Source organism: Perognathus longimembris, chromosome 27 (assembly GCF_023159225.1).
Source record: "Perognathus longimembris pacificus isolate PPM17 chromosome 27, ASM2315922v1, whole genome shotgun sequence".
Classification (NCBI taxonomy): Eukaryota; Metazoa; Chordata; class Mammalia; order Rodentia; family Heteromyidae; genus Perognathus; species Perognathus longimembris.
The window spans coordinates 7,591,231-7,616,832 of record NC_063187.1 but is presented as its reverse complement, the minus strand read 5'-3'; the positions used below and the strand labels follow the sequence as shown (position 1 = coordinate 7,616,832).

Here is a 25,602-nt window from a genome sequence, read left to right as displayed (position 1 = left end):
CGTGGGCCTGCGGTAAGGGCACCTCATCGGTATCGTTTACAAGGGATGGAGGAAAATATCTAACTGGTTTAAGTCTTCCCTTTATCTGCTTGGTGAGCTGTGTGGTCTTCAGGTTTTACTTTAATCTGCATTCACGAGATAGCCTTGTACCGTTCGGATGTGTGCTGACCACCGGATGGACAGTGAGAGAGACTGTCACCCACCCCTGTCCACCATGGTTCCTCCTCCTCCTCACTGTATGACCTCAGCCAACCCAAACAAGGAATTGTGTCAGAACCGCATGGGGGGTGGGGGAGGGAGGACGGGATAATACATTTAGAAAGGCATAAAGTAGCAATGGGAATAGTGATGTGACTCTCATCTCCACTGAACCACCAGAAAACCAGAAGTGGCGCTGTGGCTCAAAGTGGTAGAGCGCTAGCCTTGAGCTGAAAGAGCTCAGGGACGGCGCCCAGGCCCTGAGTTCAAGCCCCACCACCGACAAAGGGGAGAAAAAAGAAAAAAGCGGCTAGAAGGACAGCTGTGGCTTAAGTGGTAGACCACTATCCTTGAGCAAAAAAGCATGCGGGCCCTGAGTTCAAACCCTTGGATTGGCACAAAATTAAAAGTAGGAATCAATAATTGTCCTTTCCAGATTGTAAACCGTAAAAGACAAAAGTGCTTTCTATTTAATCTGTACAGTGCTTGGTCCAAGAAACGCCTCTTGTTAATCGGTTCATAGGGGTACTCGTGTGTGGGCACGGGCAGTGGGCAGAGGGCTGGAGCGATCCCCCAATGGGAAGGAAAAGGTGGCACCCCAAGAAGGCTCGCAAGCCACTGTCCTGAGCTGCCAGGGTGTGCGCACAGTCCGGCTGTGGCCGAGGCGAGGGGAGGGGACCCCGGGCAGGAGGCGGAATGTGGGCTGGGCCGAGTTTAGGATTACAAGTGCCACAGCCACGGAGGGAGGCGTGCTGGAACCACACTTTAAATAGCCAGCACCTTCCCCTTCCCTGGAGAATTCTCCACCGGACCTCGGGCAGCAGCTTCACTAAGGTCTGGAATGCTCATATCCTTCCCCCCTTCCCTTCCTCCCAACCTCTCTCCTCCCCCGCCCACCCACTCCCCTTCTCTCTTTGGCTCCTTTTCTGGGGTCTCCGTCTGCTGGTCGGGGGGATTTATAGAACATCCAGTCTGTGGCACCTCCTAGACAAATGTTTCTGGTGATGAGGTGTGCATATTGCAAGGACCATATGTGGTTCTCTGGGCTTTCTGAAAGTTGAGGTGGCTGCTGACTGGAGGTATGATATAAGTTGGAGGGAAAGTGGCCATCGGTGGAGCAGAATAGCATTGGACTTGCTCCCAGGAAAGCATCGTTTTTCCTGTCTGTGAAGGAAGATAAGGATCCACTCTTTGGCAGGACTGACAGGAAAATGCAGATGCGAACAGGTGTGTTTGCGTCTACAAAGTGAGGAGCTCTATGTCTTCTTGTTCTATACTCGTGTGGAATTAAGCCTGTCCTGTCATTCCCACTTTTACAGGCGAGCAGACTAAGGCTGGGTTATTCATTAACTCTCTGAAGTCAGGCAGAGGGCTGAGAAAACCCCCAGGCTGGGGACCCAGGCTGATTGTGTGTCTTGTCTTCTTTTCTCCATCTTGGGCTCTTCTTGATGAGCGTCTGTGTTGAGGCTCAGGAAAAGGCCCCGCTCCTCCTTGCACTCTAGGGGACTTGCTTTTTTGGTGATGACAAGTGTAGAAATCTCTTATAGCAGAGAAGCCAACCCAAAAGGAATAAAGTTCGTCATTGTAAACTTTCACCACCAGAAATGCTTCATTCACTATGGGCACTGAGAGAAGCCTGGATTCGGCTCTTGTTTAGTGAACAGCTACTATACCCCGGGCACTTTACATACGGTCATTTCATTAATTCTGATGGTCCTAAGATATGTTGTCACCATCCTGCTATAAGGATCAGGGAGAGTGAAGAAGAAGAAAAGGGAGATGGCTTCCTATCAGATAAGGGAAGGGGAGGCCCAGCGTTGACATGGGACGGGAGACAACACTGGAAAGGCTAGAGCAAGCCAGGTGCCCATAGTTCATGCCTGTAATCCTTGCTCCTTGGGAGGCTGAGACCTAAGGACCATGGTTCAAAGCCATCCCAGGCACAAAAGTTCCCGTGGGATTCTTATTTCCAATTAAACTACTCAAAAACCAGTAGCGGCGCCGTGGCTCAAAGTAGTAGATAGAGTGTTAGCCTTGAAGAGCTCTGGGACAGCGCCCAGGCCCTGAGGTCAAGCCCCAGGACCAACAAAAAAATACAAAGGCTAGAGCAACTGTGTTGAGAGTGATCTCTGGACTTCCTTCCTGGCCCACAGTCTCCGCAGCTCATGCCCTCATTTATCAAATAAGCTAAGGCAAGCTTTCTGCCCCCCGAGTCTCTCTCTGGGCTGGGGAGGCAGAACCCAAGGGGAGTCTAAGGGCCAGAGGGGTTCCTGGTGAAGAAGTTCTTTCAGCACGTACTTTTCTTGAGGTTCAGAGAAAAACACAGCGCCGCAGGAAGAGCCACTGTATTAATGAGGGAACGGCCGGAAGACAGTTGTGTTAGACCTGCCCATCGTTGAGGCAGACCATAAGCTGAGCAAACATGATCAGATGAGCAGGAGGGGCCGAGCCGGTGCAGGTCACGGCTGTGCAATTTACTATATGGCACCAATCACCCCCTTTTAGCCTTGCGGAGCTGCAGCTTCCTTGTTTTTAGTGTAGGAGTGAGAACACACCTTAGGAGACTTTTTACTCATTTGTATTGTCTTCTGACGATCCTGTGCTTGCATTAGCACACATGCACATGCGTGTGCACCCACGCACGCACACACACACAGAGGGGGAAATACATTCCTATCCTCCAACCACTAGGAGAAACGTTTCTGTGGGTAGCCTGGTACCTACCAACCAGATTACGTCTCCTATTTTTCCTTTAAAAGTGTGACTGCCTTTCTGCTTCCATACCTGCCTGTCTGCAATGTGCTATTTAATGAGTATAGAGTTGCTTGGTTGTGTGTTATCTTCCATTATTACTGACCATTTTTGAATGTTGATCTGAGTGGTAATTTTTTCAAGGTGAGAAGTCACAAATGTCCTTAATACTTGACCCTTTAACCCGTAGGCACAATTAGGGTGAAATCCCCGGAGGGGAATGGGTGGCTTTGAGAATGAGGGACCTGTCATCCCTCCAGGTCCCCACAGTGAGCGGAGGAAAGAAACCGAAGCACGTGTTCACATAGGCTGGCTCACTGCAGACAAGCCAGCGCTCCACCCCCCTCACCCCGGGAGAGATCTCAGGGCCCGGGCGCTGTCTCTGAGCTCCACTTCCTGTTTGCTGGTGGTTCCTTGGAGATAAGAGTCTCATGGACTTTCTTGCCCTGGGCTGACTTTGAACCTGGATCCTCAGCTCTCAGCCTCCTGAGTAGCTAGGGTGACAGGTGTGAGCCACTGCCCCCCCCCCCCCAGCAAGGGATTATGCATGTTTAGACCTCCAGCCTGAGAGACTCTGGGTCATGGAAGCAAAATCTGCCCTCTGGGGTCATCTTCCTGAGCTGAAAAAGGCTTGTGGCTTGAAGGCAGCTCCTTCTAGGAGGAGGGCACAGCACACCGATTCCTGGGGGGGGGGGGGAGGCCTTCCTGGAGGGTGGGGGGCTTTCTTAGGAGGGTAGGGGTTCCCACAGTAACAGAGCACCCCTCTCGTTTTCCAGGAGGGATGGATAACAGGGTCTCAGGCACCACCAGCAATGGAGAGACGAAGCCCATGTGTGCGGCCACGGAGAAGGTGGAGCCCGACGGCACCCTGGAACGCGGGCAGTGGAGCAACAAGATGGAGTTCGTGCTGTCGGTGGCCGGCGAGATCATCGGCCTAGGCAACATCTGGAGGTTCCCTTACCTCTGCTACAAGAACGGGGGAGGTAGGAGCCATCCCCACCCGTCGGCTTGCCCCCCTCCGGGGCGTCCCGGGGAAGATCCTGACGGCCGCCCGCGGTCCCAGGCAGGTGGCTTCCCTTCTCGGAGCCTCCCTGGCTCCTCTGTCGCGCCAAGGTGGTGGGGAACACCTGAGGGGACCGGGTGACTTTCATCAGACGTAGTGGCCGCGTGGCGGTCACGTCGAGGCGAAGCCTCCTGTGTTCTCCAGATCCCTTTGTCTCCCGTCTTCATTCCCAGAGCTGCCTTCTATGGCCCAGCCCCCATAGCAGCACAACCTTTGACCCCAGCAACTCTTGTCTCACTTCCCTGTGTATGTGTGTATCCATGTCTATCTGCATATGGTGGACATTTAACACTACTGCTTTTTTAAATTTATTTTTTTTTTGCCAGTCCTGGGGCTTTGAACTCAGGGCCTGTGCTGTGTCCCTGAGCCTCTGTGTGTTCAAGGCTAGCGCTCTACCACTTGAGCCACAGCACCACTTCCGGCTTTCTCTGTCTATGTGGTACTGAGGTACTGAGGAGTTGAACCCCGGGCTTCATGCGTGCTAGGCGAGCACTCTACTGCTAAGCCACCTTCCCAAACTGTAACACTCATTCTTTACCGTGCCATTATTAGCTTCTTATTCTTTATTCTGTCCACCCTGAACTAACTCGGTTCTCACCACAGAAGCACAGAACTGCCTTATTATTATTATTATTATTATTATTTGCTGGCCCTGGGGCTTGAACTCAGCTTCTTTGTGCTCAAGGCTAGCACTTTACCATTTTGAGCCACAGCATTACTCCGGGCTTTTTCTGAGTAGTTTACTGGACATAAAAGAGTCTCATGAGCTGGGCACCAAGGGTTTACACCTGCAATTCTAGCTACCCAGGAGGCTGAAATCTGAGGACTGCAGTTCAAAACCACGCTGGGCAAGAAAGTCGTCCATGAGACTCTTATCTACAGTTAACCACAGAAAACTGGAAGTGGCGCTGTGGCTCAATGTGGTAGAGCGCCAGCCTTGAGCCAAAGAACTCAGGGACAGCACCCAGGGCCTGAGTTCAAGCCCCAGGACTGGCATTCTGCCCCTCCCCCCCCCCAAAAAAAAAGAGTCACAAGGACTCTCCTGCCTGGGCTGGTTTTGAACCACAGTGCTGAGATCTCAGCCTCCTGAATGGCCAGAATTACAGGTTTGAGCCACAGCTGCCTGGCTTGTTTTTACTTTTTTTTTTTTTTTTGCCAGTCCTGGGGCTTGAACTCAGGGCCTGAGCACTGTCCCTGGCTTCTTTTTGCTCAAGGCTAGCACTCTGCCACGTGAGCCACAGCGCCACTTCTGGCCATTTTCTATATATGTGGTGCTGGGGAATTGAACCCAGGGCCTCATGTATACGAGGCAAGCGCTCTTGCCACTAGGCCATATCCCCAGCCCCTTGTTTTTACTTTTTAAGGCAAGTGTTTGCTATGGGTCTAGACGATCACCAGACTCTCAGTCCTCTGCCTCAGTCTCCCAAGTGCTGGGATTACAGACATGCACTCCCATGCTTGGCTTGAAGAAGTCAATTTTTTAGGGATTCCCGAGTCCGCGGGCCGCCGTGGCAGAGAACTGCTCAGATACTAAAGGTTTGGGGCTGACCGGCGGGTTGCTCAAGGGGAGCTCACTGGGAGAACTCGGGTCTGTGTTGCCACGTGGGCACCCCCCGGGCTGGAGGGATGCCTAAGGCAGACACAGGTCTCCAGGAAAGAGGCCGAGAAGAAATGGGGGTGCCATCGGCCCCCCCGGGGGGTTGGAGCTGCAGTCTCCCTGTGGTTTTGGCGAAGGACATGAGACTTGTGGGGGAGGGGGGGGAGGGTGGAGTTGGAAGGTCTGGGGAGACGATGAAGCCCATTCTGCTGGGTGTGTGGCGGTCGGGGGGACCCTCCGTGGGGGTGGCCCCTCGGCTTGGGAGTTCACTTGTGTTTTTCCAGCGGGATTGAGCTCATGTGTCCTTTCTCCCAGGAATTTCTGGCCAGTGGCCTGAAATCACAGGACTTTGCTCTATGTGCGTTGAGAGGGAAGATGGGGGCTCTTCCGCCCGCCTCCCGCCCAGCCCCGCGCTGCTTCCCGCGCCTCTTCCTACTGAATCCTAGCTCAATTAGGTGGAGGGATGAGGCTGCCCAGGAGGATGGGGCGCCGCCAGGAGCCCCCCCTCCCCGACTAAGCTGAGCATTGGGACCCCGTTATCGGGCCGGGCCGCTGGTAACCAGCTTAGCGCCTCATGTGGCAGAGAGATTAGCGGTGAGCCGCTTTCCCCAAGCCCCTGTGGAATGGGGTATGGGTCGGCCTGGGAATCGGAAGCCATGGCGAGGAAGACACTGCTTCCCAGGTTTAGAGCTGAAGAAGCCACGGTGGGGGTGTCGTGGGCCTGGGGTGGTGCGGGCCCTGCCTTGCGTGGAGATACGACGTGCGTGCGTGTGTGCGGGAACCGCTCTGCCTGAGCCTTCCGCTCCCATCGGGCGGTTCAGACGGTTCTGGGGATCCTCAGATCCCGTCACATGCTTTCACCCCGACGTCACCGCCACGCTTTCCTCCCTAGAGCTCACAGGAGGTCTGAGCACACCCCCCCCCCCCATGTTTGCTGATGGACGCAGGCAGCTGGAGGGGAGGGAGGGTTCTGAAGGACTTTGGAGCTAGAGGTGAATGCCCGGGTGTGCTCTGAGGGCCATAAGCCATGTGGGGCCACCGAAGAAATTCATGAAAAGCCGCCTCTGCCAAAGACCCAGCCAGGGTGCGGGGGTGCGTGCGGTCCGTGGAAGAACCCAGGGCCTTCCGGGCTTTTGTTTCTTTCTTTGTTTCGCTGTTGTTTTTCCAGAAGTTCATCCTCTCTGTCCTCAGGCAATTCTCAAGGAAAGCTTTTTGGGGGTGGTTCATTGGAGATAAGAGTCTCACAGACTTTCCTGCCCGGTCTGGCTTTGAACCACGATCCTCAGATCTCAGCCTCCTGAGTCGCAAGGATGACAGGCGGGAGCCGCCAGCACCCGGCTTCCATGTTCGTTTTTCTGTCTCCCTTCTTTCCACTGTGAGTTTTGGGGAAGGAGGGTACTGAGGATGGAAAGTGTTTCGATTGGTTTGACCTCTCCCCTCCCGTTGAAAACCATCGTGGTCAGAGCGGAGCTCGGGCTCACAGGAAGCACACCTGCGTTGGGCGGACTACCTAGAGAAGGATGATGGGAAGGTCCAGGAACACCCCGTGCTTGGGGTTGGGGTCGTGTGCCCCATTAGCCCGCGACTCAGGTCTTCCTCTAAGCCCGCAGCTTCACTAGATCCGAACAGAAAACACAAATCGCCGCCTCTTCGCTTTCTTCCAGCTTTCACATTTGGTGAGCTCTCACCGGATCTAGTAGTGAGGGACGGAGGCAAGAGAGGGGACCAAGATGGGTGACCACCACAGCTAGAAATCTGGGGAAGCAGGGTAGGAGTTTGGGTGAAACCCTCCTCAAGCCGGAAGCCCCAGGCTGGCCCAGGGTGTCAGGGAGCTGCTTAGAGGGAGTCCCTCCCGAATCACCTGCTAGGGAGAGACCCCTCCCCCTCGTCCAGGCCCCGTGGCCCGTGTGGCCCCTGCATCCGACTTCCCTACAGGTGTGGGTCTCTAGTTGGTCACGGTGCCGCAGCACACGGCCAAACCGAGCCTGGCCTCTGCCAGTGCCACTCGACAACAAATATTTACTGAACACCTAGCGCAGGCCAGGAATTGTTCTAGGGGGTCAAGATGCATCTGTCGACACCACAGTGCAGCATCCCGGCCTCCCCGCGCCTGGGAGATGGCCGTAGAGAGGATTGGAAGTCCTACGGACCCTGGCCCTGGGTGCTGGCCAAGTTGCTGAAGAAAAGGCAGACTTGAACTTTTCCCCAGCCCTTCACCACCAGCTCCCTGGAAGGGAGAACAAAACCCTTTCCCCACCAGGCCGAGCCAGACAGAGATAAAGGCCCAGCAAGGGGACTCAAGACCCAGGAGGAAGTGGTAGGAAAACTACTTGCCTGCCCATCCCAGCTCAGACAAAACTAGATGGTTTGTCCAGCATTTTTGCTTAGTTTCTAACTCTAGGGTGCTGGAAAACCAGGGCTCACCCCATGGCAAGAATCCCCTGGTTTTGCTAGTCTCCCAATACCAACTAGAGACTATCCTATGTGAGCAAACAGGAGCTCCTCACCCTCTGCCCGCTTCCAAGTCTGTTCTGATAATCCGGGATCACCCAGATCTTGGGGTGTTTCAGACCTTGGGCCTTCATCTGGGACCTCAGTGGCAAAAGATGGAGATGGGGGTACCCCCCCAATGTGCGGCCACAGTGGGGGGGGTGGACATCTGAGAGATAGGAATCTTGGAAGGGAAGGACAGAAGCTATTCATCCAAGTTGTAGGCTGTGCTGAGAGAGAGAGAGAGAGAGAGGCGCACACTTAGGGATACAAGGTCAAGAGGGACCCTGCCAATCAAGGATACCGTTCACTGTTTGCGTCATAGAAAAGAAGCCATTATTTTAGTGGCAAGGACGATCGATTAGCATTTGAGGGAGTTACTCAATGCCCCATAGTGCCCAGGCTAATGTGGATTCTAGCCATGCGGCGGTTCCTGCGTGATTTCTCTCTCTCTCTCTCTCTCTCTCTCTCTCTTCCCCTATCTCTACCTTCTCTCTCTTCTATCGCTCATGCGGACTAATTGGCCGATCACTTTCAAAAGTACCTAGAACGTTGTAGGCTGCACCCACAGTGTGCTTGTCTTGAGATGGGTGGCCAGCAGAGCAATTCATTTCCAGGATGGTAGTGCCCGTTAGGTGGGCAAAGCCCGCACACATTGGGGAGTTAGAGGAGACTCACGGGGGCAGATTTGGGGATTGCAGGACACTGGAAGCTCTGTCCACCCCCTTCCCCCCCAGGACTGACTCCCATCTTCTGATGGTGGTTGGTGATGGCCGGTTGTGCCTCAGGACCCCCTGGGCTGTTGCCTGGTCCCTCACATCCTGCGTCCAACCCCTGAAGCAATGTCCGGCCTGTGGATTTGTGGCGGGGCTATCCTGGGGCTCAGAGAGGCGGGGGGGGGGGGGGCGAGCACCAGACCCACTGCAGTTAATCATTGTCTTGGTCGCAGATGGGAGGCGGGCCTGCAGTCGGGCCGTTAACCTTCCTGGGAAGACGGAGGTGTTCCGCAAAGACTTGAGTTAATTTTTTTCCTCTGGCCGGACAAGTCTTGGATTGATTTATGGACCTGTTAGGCTGAATTATTTACAACCTTCATTTCCTCGCCCTCAGACTAATTAAGTGCTTCCCGACATGCCAGAACTAAGTAGGGTGGACTACACACCACAGGTTCGAAAGGTGAAGACCTGGGAAACTCACTACGTTCTCCACTAATTGAAGACAACCTCAGCATATTTAAGTGTCGTTTGCTCGCAGGAGTTTGTTTGTTGTTTTGTTCAGTTACTGGGGCTCGATCTCAGGGCCTAGGTGCCATATCCCCTGAGATCTTCCCTCACACGGCTGGTGCTCTACCAGTTGAGCCACACCTCCACTATTTTTATTTTTTGCTGGTTAATTGGAGATAAACTGGGTGCTGGTGGCTCACACTTGCCATCCCAGCTACTCAGGAGGCTGAGATCTGAGGATCATGGTATAAAGCCAGCCTGGGCAGGAAAGGCCATAACATTCTCACCTACAATGAACCACAAAAACAAAAACAAAAAACTGGAAGTGGAGCTGTGGCTCAAAGTGGTAGAGCACCAGCCTTGAGCAACAAAACAAAACAAAAAGCTCAAAGACAGCACCCGGGCCCTGAGTTCAAGCCCCACGACTAGAAAAAAAAAAATAAATGGAGCTAAGAGTCTCACAGGTTTTTCTGGCATGCTCCCCCACCCCTGGCTAGCGAGGGGGGCAGGGAGGTGTGGGACCCCGAGCATGGTTCTGCGAGGTGAGAGACCGTCTGTTTTCTACCCACCTACCCACAGGAGCCTTCTTCATCCCCTACCTCATCTTCCTCTTCACCTGTGGCATTCCTATTTTCTTCTTGGAGACAGCACTGGGTCAGTACACCAGCCAGGGAGGCATCACAGCCTGGAGGAAGATCTGTCCTCTGTTGGAGGGTGAGTACCTTAGTGCCCAGCTCCTGGAGGACACTGCCCTCGTCGTCGTCCCCCCCCCCCCCCGGGTTAGAGCTCATCTGCACTGTCTGAGCAACAAGCATCAGCCCGACACGGAGACAGGAAGATTCGGAGTCTCCACCATGGCCAGCCTTTGGCTTGTGGGGTTTCACCCTGAACTCACCACCTGGCTGCTGGATGAGAGAGAAGTGGAGGCAAGGATGGTTCAACGGTAGTGCACAGAACTCTCTTAGCTGCCTCTGATGTGTGTGTGTGTGTGTGTGTGTGTGTGTGTGTCCCCTGACGGCGACTCTGTGTTCTTCTCCCATGCAAACTGGCTGTCTCCACCCCTCACTTACGCTCTGACGAAACAAGTCGGAGTAGTTCGGGGGGGGGGGGGGGTCATCGGCCCTCGGAACCTCACACACACAGGTTTAGAAGAACTCGGAACGGCGAGCTCTCAAACCGATAAGAGATGGGAGGTTGCAGGGAGCAGGCCGAGAGCCCTGCTCTGACCTGGAGAGGGCCGTGGGCACCCAGAGGACGCGTTCCTGGAGCTGGGGTGGGAGTCTCAGCCCTTGAGGGCTCTGAGGGTGAAGCGAGAGCCCCTTCCCTGCAGGGCAGGGAGCGTGGAGTGTGTGTGTACCTGCGTGCTGCCCCCGGGGCCATGTTCTACAGCCTGTCCCCTCCCCTGCCACCAGGCATCGGCTACGCATCCCAGATAATCATCATTCTCCTCAATATCTACTATATCGTCGTCCTGGCCTGGGCCTTCTTCTACCTCTTCAGTAGCTTCACCACTGACCTCCCCTGGGGAAGCTGTCGCCATGAGTGGAACACGGGTGAGGCTGTCTCCCCGAAGCCCGCCTCCTCCTCCTCCCGCTCTGACCTCCCCCTCTGCCCTCCCCCTCTGCCGTGTAGACGGGCCAGTGGGATTATCCCTGTATCCCGGGCCACCTGGTCCTCAGCCTGCAGCCCAGACTCGCAGGGAACTTACACCGAGACTAGTAATAGCAAGGGGGAGCAGTGCACCGGGCTCGCGCCTGTCATCCCAGCTGCTCAGGAGGCTGAGATCTAAAGACAGCAGTTCAAAGCCAGCCCAGAGCAGGAAAGTCCACCAGGCTCTTTAGCTCCAATGAACCACCAGAAAACTGGAAGCGGACCTGTGGCTCAAACTGGTAGAGTGCTATCCTTGAGCAAAAGAGCTCAGGACGGTGCCCACGTCCAGAGTTCAAGCCCCACAACCAACCAAAAAAAAAAAAGAAAGAAAAATGAATCAGTGTAAAAGGGACTAGAGGTTCAGCTCAAGTGGTAGAGCATCTGCTTAGCAAGCTCGAGATCCCAAGTTCAATCCCCAAGTATTGCTATCAAAAACAAAAATGAAAATAGGAACTGTAACCGCTCTGTATATGAGTTTGACAATAAAAAAGATACAGATGTAAAAAAAAATGAAAACAGGAATTCACCCGCATCACAGACAAAATGTCACTGACTGCTTATAAAAAAAATAAATGGGTGCATTCAGTTCACAAGTTATGCAAATCGAATGGACGTCTCTTTAAATGTTGCTCAGCCATTTATTAATTTCAGTTTGGAGCATAGCCAGCGTGATATATGTGTCTATTATTTGTTCATTTCTTTGTTCCTCCTTATTTCTGATACTACTCTAGGCCCTTGCAAACTTATCATTTCTCTGAGCTTAATTAGGGATTAGCTGTTTTGTGTGTCTTCGGTATACGTGATGATAACAATGAGCCTCTGTCTTACCAGCCTGTGTGAACCACCCCCGGGAACAGAACCTCTGACTGTAATGCACAGAGAGTAACTAACGACAGTGCAGTGTCCAGGGTTGGCTGCCTAGGAGCCGTGTGTGGGGTGGGCTTGCTCCTGGTGTTGTCTGCCGGCTGCAAGGGCCGCCTGGGCAGCGTGAATGATGGCAGGAAAAACGTCAGAGAACTGAGCAGGGAGGGGTCTGGAGAGTGTGCACACACAGGCCCACGGAGAAAGTGTGGGGAAGGGGTCAGGTCAGCACCCAGGACTCCCACCGAGTCTTTTTCACCCACCTAACGTGGGCTGACCGTCTTTCTCTTTCTTCCTCCCCTGGGGCCCCGGCAGAGAACTGCGTGGAGTTCCAGAAGACCAATGTCTCCCTGAACGTCACCGCTGAGAATGCCACCTCCCCGGTCATTGAGTTCTGGGAGTAAGTGAGAGCCTGGCCCCCTCCTCATGGAGGGCCTGTGGGCCGGGGCGGGGGCGGGGCGGGGGGCAGCAGGTTCTCCACTGCAGCAAGGGGAGAAGGTCCCTTCTTTCCTGGGCCTGTCACCCTGAGCCTTGGTGTTCCTGCCGTGGTCAGTGCAAGACTCATTTGGGGGAACTTTGTAATTCTGACACAAGTGTGTGTGTGTTTACACTCCCATCCACCCTCACCTTCCTCTCCTTAACCGTGTGTGTGTGTGCTGCCCCTTCTCTGGTACCCCAATATCGATGTTCACCCGAGAGGCATGAGCCCCAACATCAAAACATCTACAACCTGGCCCCTCCTTCCCCTTAAAGTCAATACCTAGCAGACTCCCTTGTGCACCTATTGTCTCCTCCTCCATCCCGGGGGGGTTGGGGGGGGTGGGGGGGAGCGAGAACTTCATAGATCCCAGAGGAGAGAGAGTGGATAAGCTTCCAGAAGAGTCTGAGGGGTGGCTTGCAGTCTAAGGGCTGTGGGGTGCCTCAGTGGGGAGATGCCACAAAAGAAAGGGAGAGGAGAGAAGGGAAGAGAGAGAGGGAGGGAGGGAGGAAGGAGGGAGGGAAGGAAGGGGGGGAAGGAAAGGAGGGAGGGAGGGAGGAAGGAAGGAAGGGAGGGAGGAAGGGAGGGAGGAAGGAAGAGAGGGAGGGAGGGAGGGAGGGAGGAAGAGAAGGAGGGAGGGAGGAAAGGGAGGGAGGGAAGAAAGGGAGGGAGGGAGGAAGGCAGGAAGGAAGGAAGAGAAGGAGGGAGGGAGGAAGAGAAGGAGGGAGGGAGGGAGAGAAGGAAGGAGGGAGAGAGAGAAGAAGGGAGGGAGGGAGGGGAGTTTGGCAGCCAGAGAGGACGGGGCTTTCCCCCTCTCCCAGGAGGCGGGTCCTGAAGCTCACGGACGGCATCCAGCACCTGGGGTCCTGCACTGGGAGATGGTCTTGTGCCTCTTGCTGGCCTGGGTCATCTGCTACTTCTGCATCTGGAAGGGGATCAAATCCACGGGCAAGGTCTGTGCCGGTGCCCCCGCCCCTCCCACCCTCCCCCCGCCCCTCAGTGCCACATGGCCCGCCCTCCCCGGAGCCCCTTTGTGGCTGTGGCCTCCATAGAAAAGGAGTGACACAGCAAAGAGCTGACCCAACTGCCTCCCTCCACTCAACCCCAAGCACTTCTGGGAAGTGAACCGAGGGAGATGGGCAGGAAGGACATCCCAAGGAAGGCTTTGATCTCCGGATGCCCGTGTGTGTGTGTGTGTGTGTGTGTGGTGTGTGTGTGTGTGTGTGTGTGAGCGTGTCACCAGCCAGACACGCTTCACAGCCCCCTCTTCTATAGGACAGCTCTGTGGCTAGAACCACGACCAGGGGCTGGTGGCTCACACCTAGCTACTCGGGAGGCCGAGGAGGGGAGGCTCCCCATTCAAGCCAAGCCTGGACAGAAAAGAGAGCCGCCCCATCTCCACCAGGGGAGGCTGGAGAAAGTGAGGAGTGCCTTTGATCCCAGCTAGGGGAGGCCTAAAGGAGAGAGATTGTGACTCGGGGGGGTGTCCCCCCCCAGACCCTATCTCCAAACAAAGGCTGTTAAAAACAGGGCAGGAGACAGGCTCAACTGTATAGAGCTAGCCAGCACTAGTCGAGCCAGCAGTGAGTCCCTGAATTCAAACCCCAGTGCCACCAAAATGACTACTAACAATAAGAATTCCATTGCTGAAGATGCTTGGCGTCTCTCAGCCCTAGAGACTCTGATGTATCCGCCTAGGCTGTCCTGGGCTCTTTCTGGAGGCTTCCTTCCTGATCCGCCCTGTCTGTGTGTGCGGAGCGTCCGAGCTCGGGGAAGAACGGGATCGGGTGTTACAGAGTCTCTGACACCCTTTGCCCTTGCTGGACGGTGCTTCAGCTCCAGTCAGCCCCGAGGGAGATGGACGGGGCCAGCTGCAGGGCCGGGGCGGGGGGGGGGCGTCTCCCACCCCCTCCTTCCTCGCTCCGCTGGCTCACGGGACCCCGCCTCTGCCCTCCCCCCAGGTGGTGTACTTCACGGCACGTTCCCCTACCTCATGCTGGTGGTCCTGCTCATTCGAGGGGTGACGCTGCCCGGGGCCACCCAAGGAATCCAGTTTTACCTGTACCCCCAACATCACGCGGCTGTGGGATCCCCAGGTAGGAAGCCGCAGAGCCAAGGACCACTCCCCCGCTCTTGTCTCTGTGGGCGCCTGAACCCCAGGTTCCCTCTGGTGCCTCCCCAGGTCCCCAGCTCCCCGCCCCTCCCCATACCAACTGGGCTGGTGTTACATTTCCTTCTGCTCCCTCCCGCCCTCCTTCCTCCCCATCCACTTGAGCCCCAGGAGGGGTGGTGCTATGGGTGGGTAGAAGGGGTGTGTGTGTGTGTGTGTGTGTGTGTGTGTGTGTATGTGTGTGTGTGTAGCCAGGCCTGGCTCACAAGGCCTGGGCGGGGGTCCTGCTAGGTGTGGCTTCCGGTCTCCTCTTTGGGAGCCATTTTGAAAGCTGGCAAAGCCGCTGGGAGTGAGGGGTAAGCGCCACCTCAGAGCGCGCCCCCCCCCCTTAGAATGTCTGCCTCAGTTGTACCCCTGCCTCTGCCTGTTTGGCCCAGCGGGAGAGTTGTCTGAGGCGCTCTATGCCCACGGATGGCCTTACAAACACACGGACGCCGGCCAGGCGCCAGCGGGCTCCCAGCTTGCCGGGAGGGGACAGGACAAGGGAAGGGACTCTGGAGTGACCCAGAAGCTGACCCCCCCCATGCAGGCCAGGCCTACCCCCTTGACACCTCCCCCAGGGCTGGCAGCCAGGGCCCCCACAGAGCAGAGGGATTCCAGTCCTATGGGCCGCGAGGCTGTCCTTCCCATCTCCCTTCTCCCACGTGCCAAGCCCCTCAGGGACATGGCGTGGGGGGAGGGAGAGACAGAGACAGAGACAGAGAGATATCCAGGATTTGTGGCTTTGGCCCACCAGCTTCTCATAACTAAACAACCACTGGCGTCTTACTGCATCCCTAGCGCTGTTACAAGGTTTGGCATACATGACCTCTGCTAATCTTCACCGGCAAATTCATGAGCTAGCCTCGCTTTACACGTAAAGGAAATAGAGGCCTAGAACTGGGCTTGGTGGTACGTGCCTGGAACCCCAGCTCTTAGGATGTAAGGGACAGGAAGATCGTAAGTTCAAAAGCCAGCCCCGGTCAAAGGCAGGTGCTTGGCCGTCTCGAGAAAACAAAACAAAATGTGAACTGTTCTGGAGCAGAGGCGGGAGGATTGCAATTCAAGGCCATCCTGGGGGATGGGGGAAAGTTGGGTTCAAATGAGGGGGGAGAGGAGGAGGAGGAGGAAGAGGGAGGAGATATAAAGAGAGGCCTAGAGCTTTAAGAATCTGCTGTCTTGAAGCAGAGGTGAGTGAGGTCTTGAAGGCAGAACCTTCTCCCCTGTGTTCCTCTCCTGGTCCGCTCACTCAGCAGCTATTGAGGTGGAGGCCAATCGAGGGGCAGCGTTCGGTAAGCTTCTAGCACCGCACGGCCGCACCAGGCGGTCTCTCCCCCTGAGCGGTGGGAAGGACGGAGATGCTGCGTGTGGGCTACTGCGGGCGTAGGACTCACCCCGGTGCCATTCCCTCGCCACCTTCCTCCTAGCCGCCCCCCCACCCCGGCTTCTGCCTGCTTGCAGGCCGGGGGAGCAAGCTCGGCGGAGGGCCGCACCTGCAGGCCAGGGCACCCTGCCAGAGCCCTAATGGAATCCGGCTGGCACTCCCTGGGAAGTAGGAGAGATCCAACTGGCATTTGCCGGGGACTTGAGGAAGGCGCTAAGACCGAAGGCTTCTCTTCTCCCCCAAGCGTGAGGCTCACTGGGCGGGTTGCTACCTTGCCCAGGTCCCTGGCTCGAACCCCCAGGGTGGCCCCTGCCACCCAGCGCCAGCCCTGGCCTGTGCCTCGTGTAGGCTGCTTGACTTCTCGGTCCCGTGAAGCTTGGCAGACGGGGAAGGGCCAGGGTCGGACGTAGCTGATAGCCTTGGTTGTTGCTGCTGTTTTTCACCTCGGCAGTGTGCGTCGCGATCGATGTCAAGGCACCGCGGGGTGAGCTGCCCAGCCTTGACTGACAACTTGGCCCCGTGTCGCCTTTCCACAAACCCCGACTCCGTGGCCAGCCTCATCTTACAGACGCTTAGAAAACAGAGGGGGCTTGTTAGAACCCCAAAGTAGCATTCCGGAGGGGCGTGGGTTCCACCTGTTCAGTCTTTTGGAGTCTGATGTCTTGGCCTCCATGATAGATCTTTCCGAAAGCCTATTATGCATAATTCGCAAGTTCTTTTATTATTATTGTTATTATTAATAATTGTTATTATTTGACAGTCATGGGGCTTGAACTTGAGGCTTAGGTGCTGTCCCTGAGCCTTTTCCACCCAAGGCTAGTGCTCTACCACTTTGAGCCACAATACCACTTATAGTTTCCCGGTGGTTCATTGGAGAGAAGAGCCTCACACACTTTCCTGCCCTGGGCTGGCTTTGAACCGCCACCCTCAGATCTCAGCCTTCCGAGTAGCTAGGATGACAGGCGTGAGCCGCCAGCGCCCGACTTGCTTGCCAGTTTAAGAGCTGCTTTTTATTCTTGTCGAGGGTGGGGTGGGCATGCCCTTTTTCTGATGAGAGAAAGGAGGTTCTGTGTCTTGAAGACAGTTAGGAACCGGGCCTCATCCCTCTTTGCGTTGCCACTGCCCGATGCGAAGGTGGAAATGGCTCTTTGGGGTCATCTAAAGCTGGCTCTTTTTTTTTTTTTTTTTTTGAGGAACAGCATATTCCAGGAACTAAGAGACCAGGGCCTGGGACAGCTAAGCAGAGGCAAAGCTAGGTCAAGATGAGGCCATTGAGGCAAATAGGACAGATCACATAGGCCCTTAGTCTACACCAAGGCTCCTAAAATTTAATTAAATCATGACTTCTCCACATTTTTTTAAATTTAATTTATTTATTAATTGAACACAAATTTTTTGACAAGGTGTTGTGCAAAAAGGGTACAGTTACGTAGTAGGGCAGTGTGTACATTTCTGTGATATCTTACGCCCTGTTTTTCTTTCCCTTCTCTAGGTCAGGTAGACATATATACAATATACAATGTATCAAGAACATATACAGTAGCCACGTGGCCAAGCCCAAGAAAATTTGCCTAGGGCTTTAAATGTAATGTCGATATTAGACAATATGTTGACAGTAGTCTATATGAACGTACATACATAGCTTTTGAGCTATTGTATTCCCCTGAGAGGTCAATTCTTGACCTTTATATGTTGAGTAGTTGGTTGGTTTTAGTTACATACTGTTGGGTCACTGCCCCAATCTGTGGGGAATACCATTTGACAAGCAGTTTTGGTTTCACAGACCTGGTCTCTACTGTCTCTCCATCTCCCTTTCTTAACAGTCATATATCAGGGAGATCATGCCCCTTTGTTTTCTGTATTCTAGGCTTGTCTCGCTCAACATTATTTGTTCGAGTTCTGACCATTTCCCTGCGAATAACAATATTTCACCATTCCTAATCGCTATGTAGTATTCCATTGTGTATAGGTACCATATTTTTTGGATCCATTCATCTGTGGAGGGGCATCTGGGTTGTTTCCATATTTTGGCTATTGTGAATTGTGCCGCGATAATCATCGAAGTACAAATGTCTTTTTGATATCTTGGGACTTGCTGTTTAGGATAGATGCCCTAGGAGTGGTAAGGCTGGGTCATAGGGGTAGGTCTATATTGAGCTTTTTGAGAAACCTCCTTACTGTTCTCCAAAGTGGTTGTACTAATTTGCACTCCCACCAACAATGGAGAAGGGTTCCTCTTTCCCCGCACCCCCTCCAGCATTTGTTGTTGCCTGAGTTCAGAGTATAGGCCATTCTAACTGGGGTGAGGTGGTATCTCAGGGTTGTTTTCATTTGCATTTCCTTTACTACCAGGGATGTTGAACATTTCCTCATATGTTTCTTTGCCATTTTTATTTCTTCTCTTGTGAAGTCTCTCTTTAGCTCCTTTGCCATTTCCTAATTGGTTTATTGGGCTTGGAGGGGCTTAGTTTTTTGAGTTCTCTGTAGAGGACAGATATCAGGCCTTTGTCTGTTGCTGTGCTGGTAAATATCCTTTCCCATATGGTTGGCTGTCTTTCTGTTTTGGTGGCTATGTCCTTAGCTGTGCAGAAACTTTTTAATTTGTAGTAGTCCCATTTGTCGAGTCTCTCCCCTATTTGTTGTGCCCCTGGGACTCTATTCAGGAAGTTCCTTCCTGTGCCTATAAGTTCTAGTGTCTTTCCTACTCTGTCCTTCAGTAGTTTCAAGGATTCAGGTCTGATGTTGAGGTCCTTGATCCATTTTGTGTTGATCTTGGTGCATGGTGATAGGCTTGGGTCTACTTTGAGTTTCTGCATATGGCTGCCCAGTTCTCCCAGCACCAGTAGTTGAAGAGGCTCTATTTATTCCATTGTATGTCTTTGGCTCCTTTGTCGAATATCAGCTGGCTGTAAGAGTGCGGTTTTATTTCTGGATCTTCAATTCTAATCCACTGGTCTTCCGATCTGTTTTTATACCAATACCAGGCTGTTTTTGTTATGATGGCCTTGTAGTAGAGCTTGAAGTCTGGTATGGTGATACCTCCTGCCCTGCTTTTTTTGCCTAGAATTGCTTTGGCTATTCTAGGTTTTTTGCTGTTCCATATGAATTTATGGATTGCTTTCTCTATTTCAGTGAAGAATGTGACTGGGATTTTGGTAGGGATTGCATTGAATTTGTGTAAACAATTTGGGCAATGTGGCCATTTTCACTATATTGATTCTGCCTACCCATGAGCATGGGAGGTTAAAGCTTGCTCTTCTGTCACCGGGTTTGTTTCGGCCTTGTTTTTGCCTTGGCCAGTATTGTTCGCCCAGCTGGAAGACCCGTGCCAGTTCTGTTCTGGAATCTGGGGCTTCTGGAACGAGCGGGGAGCCGATGGCCTGCGGGAGCCAGGGAGGGGGAGGGGAACAATCTTGCCCCTCCGAGTTCCTCCACCTCCTTCTGACCCCATTCTGTCCCCCGTCGCAGCAGGCTTGTCCAGCCACAGCTGTGGAGAGTTCTGGGGCTGCCAAGCTCCCAGCAAGGGGGCTTTGGTCATAAGGCCCCGCGGGGGACCCCTGAGCTCTGAACTCCGGTCCTCCTGCGGGGTCCTCTGCCCTCCATAACCCCTGCCCCCCCCCCCCCCGGCTTCCTGCTGGATGAGGTGAGCCAGCCAAGTCCACGGCTTACTCCTAATGAGTTCTTCCCCAGCCTGGGAGGGTCACAAATCCTGGCCATCTGGGGACGGAGCCCTGGACGGAGTCTAGGCACAGGGCGGAGGCGGTGGGGCCCCCACCCAGGTGGGCCTAGCTGGGCGGAGAGCAGCAACCTCACCTGGGGACAGGCCCAGGGCCCTCGCTGCAAGGCCCCCAGGCTCCCGGGGACCCACGGCGTGAGGCGGACAGGAAGAAGGGCAGGCAGGGGCCACGTGTGGATTTGCTCGTGCTCTTGGTGGCGAGGGTGATCTGGTGTCCTTTCCGCGAAGGGCACGGGGACCCCTGCCCTTGGCCACATCTGCAGCCCGATGGCGGTGCCTGTCCTCCAGAGGCGGGCGTGGCCCGGGGTGGGGGGTGGGGGTGGGGGGTGGATAGCCACAGGGCCGTCCCTCCTGCGCTCGGCTCGGCCCTGACCCCTGGACATCCCCTCTGCTCGGGATGTTATTCTAGCTGGGAGATGTGAACCCCCGCCGCGCGGGCGCGGGCCGGGTCGGCCAGCTGAGATAATACGGAGGGCCGCCTGCCCCGGGCTCTGTGTTTTGCAGAGCCAGGGGTCAGTGATGTTGGGGGACAGAGCTCCACATTGAAGCTGGCCCCGACATGGGAAGCCCCCCGCCCTTAGAGATGCCTCGCGCACCACTGCCGTGAGCAGACAGACACCAGACACTAGGCAGACACTGGACACCAGGCCTCGCTGGACCTGGATCCTTCTCCCTCCCCCCCATCCCCTTCTCTGTGTCTTTTCCTTGCAATTCTTAGTTCCTCTTCCATCCCGTGGCCCATTGGGGAGACCCCCAGCTGGAGAACACTGAGTTAGCTCTCCTCCCATTGGCTGAGAACAGAGCTCTCCCCACCCCTCACCGGGGCGTGGCCAGGCCTTCCTGGAGTCCAGCTTTCCCCTCCCTCTGTAGGTGTGGATGGACGCGGGCACCCAGATCTTCTTCTCCTTCGCGCTCTGTCTAGGGTGCCTGACGGGCCTGGGCAGCTACAACAAGTACCACAACAACTGCTACAGGTGACCGAACTAGGGGGGGAGGTGGAGCCCCATTCCACCCCCACCCCCATTTGGAGCAGTAGACCCAGAGGCCTTGGGGCCCCTTTTAAAGATCCAGCGAGGGCTGGGACTATGGCCTAGTGGTTAGAGCGCTCGCCTCCTATACATGAAGCCCTGGGTTCGATCCTCAGCACCACACAGATAGAAAAAGCCAGAAGTGGTGCTGTGGCTCACGTGACAGAGTGCTAGCCTTGAGCAAAGAGAAGCCAGGGACAGTGCTCAGACCCTGAGTTCAAGGCCCAGGACTGGCAAAAAAAAGATCCCCCCGTCCCCACCCCCACCCCCGTGAGGCCAGAATCCTGAGCAGCCCCTTCCTGACCAGGCCCGTGGTCCCCACAGGGACTGCATCGCCCTCTGCTTCCTCAACAGTAGCACCAGCTTCTTGGCTGGCTTTGCCATCTTCTCCATCCTGGGCTTCATGTCTCAGGAGCAAGGCGTGCCCATTTCTGAAGTGGCGGAGTCAGGTGAGAGCGGTTGACAAACCAGCGTCCAGACACTCAGCAAAGAAGAGGGCGGGGGGTGGGGGGGAGGGAAGCTTTGCATGGGGGGAGTGTTTAGGGGAGAGCACTGGTAAAATCAGTACAAATACCCCCAACACCCCCCCCACCTCCCAAACATTTTGGATAAGGGACATTTTGGATTGGACCTGTGTCTCAGAGACAGTGGAGAGGAACTTTCCTTCTAGAAGGAATGCCACTCGGGGTGGAGGTGTTCTCCCGTGCCCTCGGTGGGGTGAACGCAGAGTGGGCAGCAGCAAGGCTGATCTGTCTGGGCCCCGCCACTTCCTCGGGGCTCCAGCTCGGCCTAAGTCTGAAAGCCCCGCTTTGGGGGCCTTGGACCTGGGATTCAGATGGGGGTGATTGAGGGGGTGGTGGCCACCGGTAGAGGTCACTGTGGGGGTAGAATCCTTCCAGCTCTGAGATTCCGTGGCGCGGCCCGTGATCCTCGAGCCTCACTGGCACCAGGAACTGGCTTAGGCCCTGGGTTGTGTTCCTCAACCTCCCTTTCCCTCCCCCCCCGCCCCCCGACTCCCCATAGGCCCCGGTGCTCGCCTTCATCGCCTACCCCCGGGCTGTGGTGATGCTGCCGTTCTCGCCTCTGTGGGCCTGTTGCTTCTTCTTCATGGTGGTTCTCCTGGGACTGGATAGCCAGGTATCACGGGGGGGCTGCGCCACGGCCCGAGGGGGAGGCCGGGGAGCGGAGCAGGCCGCAGACCTCTCCTTCCCTCCCGTCTTCGGCCCTCTCACCCGTCAGTTTGTGGGCGTCGAAAGCCTGGCCACGGCGCTGGTGGACCTGCACCCCGGGATATTGCGCAAGAAGAACCGGAGGGAGCTCCTCATCTTGGCCGTGGCCGTCTTCTCCTTCCTGGTCGGGCTGATCATGGTCACGGAGGTGAGCAGCGGGGAGGCCAGAGGGGGGGTGGTGGCGAAGAGCCAAGCAGATACCACTGGACAGGCAGGGCACCCCACTCTGGTTCTAGGATTCTAGGACCCCTGCCCCCCCAACCCCACCAGCCCCAGCAAGGGCAGAGTTTGGCTGCCCAGGAAGCAAAGATATATGAAAGGAATGGAGGAGAATGGAGCCGTAGTCTAAAGCAAGGAGAGAGGGGTCCAGGGGCCAGGTGACATTCTGTGTGATGGCGCCAGGGAAAGGCCGGGCAGTGGACCAAACACAAGTCGTTCCCGCCCCCACCCCGCCACCCCACCCCACCCCACCCCCGCCATCCCGTCTCCCAGAAAAATAATAAAGAGAAGCTATTCTCCAGATCTACCGGTGACCTGTCCCACCCACCCCCTCCCCGGCCTCCTGGGGTCCTTTCCAGCTCTCCTCCGTGCCCCAAAGGATGTGAGGGGGCGGGTGGTGGGGGGAGGGGGGACGTAGTGCGCTGAGTGATCTCCCTCCCCTGCAGGGCGGCATGTACGTGTTCCAGCTCTTCGACTACTACGCGGCCAGCGGCATGTGCCTCCTGTTCGTGGGCCATCTTTGAGTCCCTCTGTTGTGGCTTGGATTTACGGTGAGTGGCCCCCCCCCCCCGGGACCTCTCAGACCCAAGGGAGACATGGGGTGGCCGGCACCCGCCTTTTCCCGGACGCCACCCGCCGGTCTCTATCACCCAGAGACCTCTTTGGTGTCGTCTCGTAGGGGCTCTCCCGAGGTGGCCTTGCTCCGGCCCCCCCCTCCCCCCCAGTAATGGCCACACCTAGACCACCTCTCTGTCTATACACACCTCCTGCCTTTAACAACCCCAATAATCAGAAAGCCGGGGCCCTCGATACAAAGACCGCCATGATGCCTTCTGCGGATGGTCCCTGCCTGTCGGGGTCCGTGTGCCCTCCCCTTGCCCCCACCCCCACCCCCCTCCTGCACATCCCGAGGCTTCAGATGCTGAAGAAGGGCCCTTCTCCCCTTCTCCTTCTGCTCTTCCTGGCAGGAGCCGGGCGCTTCTACGACAACATTGAAGATATGATTGGATACAGGCCCTGGCCACTGATCAAATACTGCTGGCTCTTTTTCACCCCAGCTGTGTGTATGGTAAGAAAAGGCCCCCGCTTTCTCCCCCCCCCCCCCCGGGTACAGCCAGGTGCTCGGGTAGGGAGGGTCTTGGCTCCAAACCTACTTCCTAGGAGTTGAGTGCTTGATTTTTCATTCCCTCTCGCACTGGAACTGACCACCCCCCCACACACACACACACGCCCAACTCAAGCCTACATCAGATTGCCAGGAAAAGGGGAAGGGAGGAAAAGTTCCTCAGCCCCCTCCTCACCTCTGTGTGTGTGTGTGTGTGTGTGTGTGTGTGCACACGTGTGCATGGACGCGTGTGTATTCTGTCTTGGACGAATAGTAGGATAGGGGCCCGGCCCTGGTGGCTCACACCTGTGATCCTAGCTACTTTAGGAGGCCTGAGATCCGCGGATGGAGATTTGAAGCCAGCCTAGGCAGCAAAGTCTCTGAGACTCCTTTCCCACGAACCAGCAAAATCTGGAAGTGGAGCCGTGACTCAAGTGGTAGGGCACTAGCCTCGAGCATAAAAGCTCAGAAACAGTGCCCTGCCCAGGCCCTGACTTCGAGCCCTAAGACTGGCACAGAAAAAAAAAAAAAAAAATGACTGACCCCAAACTGGCAAGTGACAGAGCCCGGACTCACACTGCGAGTCCCCAGACCCCGACCGAGGCTGAGTTTTTATTGCTGTCGCCAGCTCTTCCCAAGCCTCACGGCGGCTGGCGTACAGGATAAAATAAGAGACACATCACCCTGTCCCGAGGGGCTGAGGGGCCAGCCCGGGGGTGGACCCGGGGCTTGGGGCTGAGTGCAAACCCCCAGCAGGCAGCTCTGGGGTGGGGGCTGCCCGCCCCTCAAGCCCCGCCCCCCGCCTCCGCAGGCCTCCTTCCTGTTCTCCCTGGTCAAGTTTACCCCGCTTGACCTACAACAACAAGTACACCTACCCCTGGTGGGGCGACGCCCTGGGCTGGCTCCTGGCGCTGGCCTCCATGATCTGCATTCCCACCTGGAGCTTCTACCGGCTCGGCACCCTCAAGGGGCCCTTCCGAGAGGTAAGGGAGGGAGCCCCGCGGGGGTGGGGGCCCGTGTCCCCAGGGACCAGTAACGCCTCTGGGTGGGGATGGGAGGGGTGCGTGGAGGACGGACGGACGGACGTGGGGGGGTGACGGCCGCCTCCACCGTCCCTTGCAGAGGCTCCGCCAGCTCCTGTGCCCAGCGGAGGACCTGCCCTGCCCCAGCGGAACCGGGCGGGACCCCCCACCCCCGTGACGCCCAGAACGTCCCTTCCTCAGACTCACGGAACTCGAGTCCCACTGCTAGGGCCGGGCCCCTCCGGTGGCCATGCCGCCGCGCCAGTGAGCCTGGTCCTGGGGAGCAGGGGGGGGTCACAGGCCCAGGCCGCCCTCTGTGCGCTCTCTGCCTCCCCAGCTGGGGCAGACAAGACAAAAGTGGGGGGACATCTTCCCACCCACCTTCCGCGCTGGCGGGAGGGTCTCCCACCTCAACTCCCCCGCCCCGGAGGTGGCCCCGACAGTGACAGGCCGGCCCCTCCGGGGCTCCTTTAAGGCTTGGAAAGGCCCCCCCCCGCCGCCCCCCCACCCCCGTGAGGGCCTGTAGGAGCGAGAGTGTGGCTGGCCACTGGGCCCTCCCACCCGCCGTGCCATTAAACCCATCTTCTTCCCACCACCGCTTGCAGTTCAGCCTGGTTTCTGCCCTCGGCCTTGCGCCAGGGGCCGCTTCCCGTCCATGAGGGCTCTGCCCCCGCCTCCCCCCCCCGCCCGCCCCCCGCGACTCCTGTGACCATCACCAGACAGTGGAGGGGGGGGCGGGAGGCGGCCACACCGCTCCCGGCACGCCCACCCCCCCTCCCCGCAGCTCTGGCCACCAGAGGGTGGCACTGTGGGGACGTGGCCCCAGGCAAGCCTTCCTCCTCAGCTGGGGCTGCGGGGGACGGAGGAGGCGAGACCCTCCTCCCCGGGGGGGCCGTGGCACGGGGGGGGGGGGATCTCTCCCGGTGCCCCGCCGCAGCCGTGTCTGTGGAAGCGTTTGAAAGCACACAGCGACACCACTCGCCGGGATGAACCGGGGTCTGCCTGTCCCCACCTGTCCTGTCACCAGCTGATCCCGGTGCTGCTTGCTTGGGGGGGGGGGAGTCTCCGTGTGGCTGAGAGCTGTCGGGGTGGGGGGATCCCCTGGGTGGTTTTTCCGTCCTTTTCACCGGTCACGTTCAGCAGAAGCGCGCTGAGATCGTCTCCCCATGCTCTGGAGACGAGGGCTGGTGGGACCAGCCTGGGACGGGCGCCCGCTCAGTCCCGGCCTTCCCGCGGAGATGCAAGCTTCCTAACCTGTGGGGAGCCAGGCGTTTGTGCGACACGCCCGCCGGCGAGGGCGCGGGAGAGGGCGTGCGGTGGTCGATTCGGGGGGTCTAGTAGACAGCTCCAGGGGCGTCCTGTCCTGTCTGTCAATCACCCGCGTGGTCGAAGGCAGAAGAATCTGCTGAGCCCATCCAC

At 56.5% G+C, this 25,602-nt stretch overlaps 1 protein-coding gene across 1 annotated transcript; it reads left to right on the top strand.

Moving 5' to 3' along the window:
- The first annotated feature begins 1,023 nt into the window (after positions 1 to 1,023).
- Slc6a13 (solute carrier family 6 member 13) lies at positions 1,024 to 24,412 on the top strand. The gene is given in 24 exon segments (XM_048335214.1): positions 1,024 to 1,032; positions 1,371 to 1,425; positions 3,726 to 3,932; positions 9,902 to 10,036; positions 10,735 to 10,875; positions 12,149 to 12,233; positions 13,133 to 13,173; positions 13,176 to 13,264; positions 14,273 to 14,285; positions 14,288 to 14,376; positions 14,378 to 14,407; positions 20,451 to 20,554; positions 20,933 to 21,080; positions 21,632 to 21,745; positions 21,848 to 21,985; positions 22,503 to 22,568; positions 22,570 to 22,590; positions 22,592 to 22,607; positions 23,025 to 23,125; positions 23,973 to 24,008; positions 24,010 to 24,144; positions 24,284 to 24,319; positions 24,322 to 24,378; positions 24,380 to 24,412. Coding segments are annotated over 23 exon segments (1,851 nt in total). The 5' UTR covers positions 1,024 to 1,032; positions 1,371 to 1,409.
- Positions 24,413 to 25,602: the final 1,190 nt, after the last annotated feature.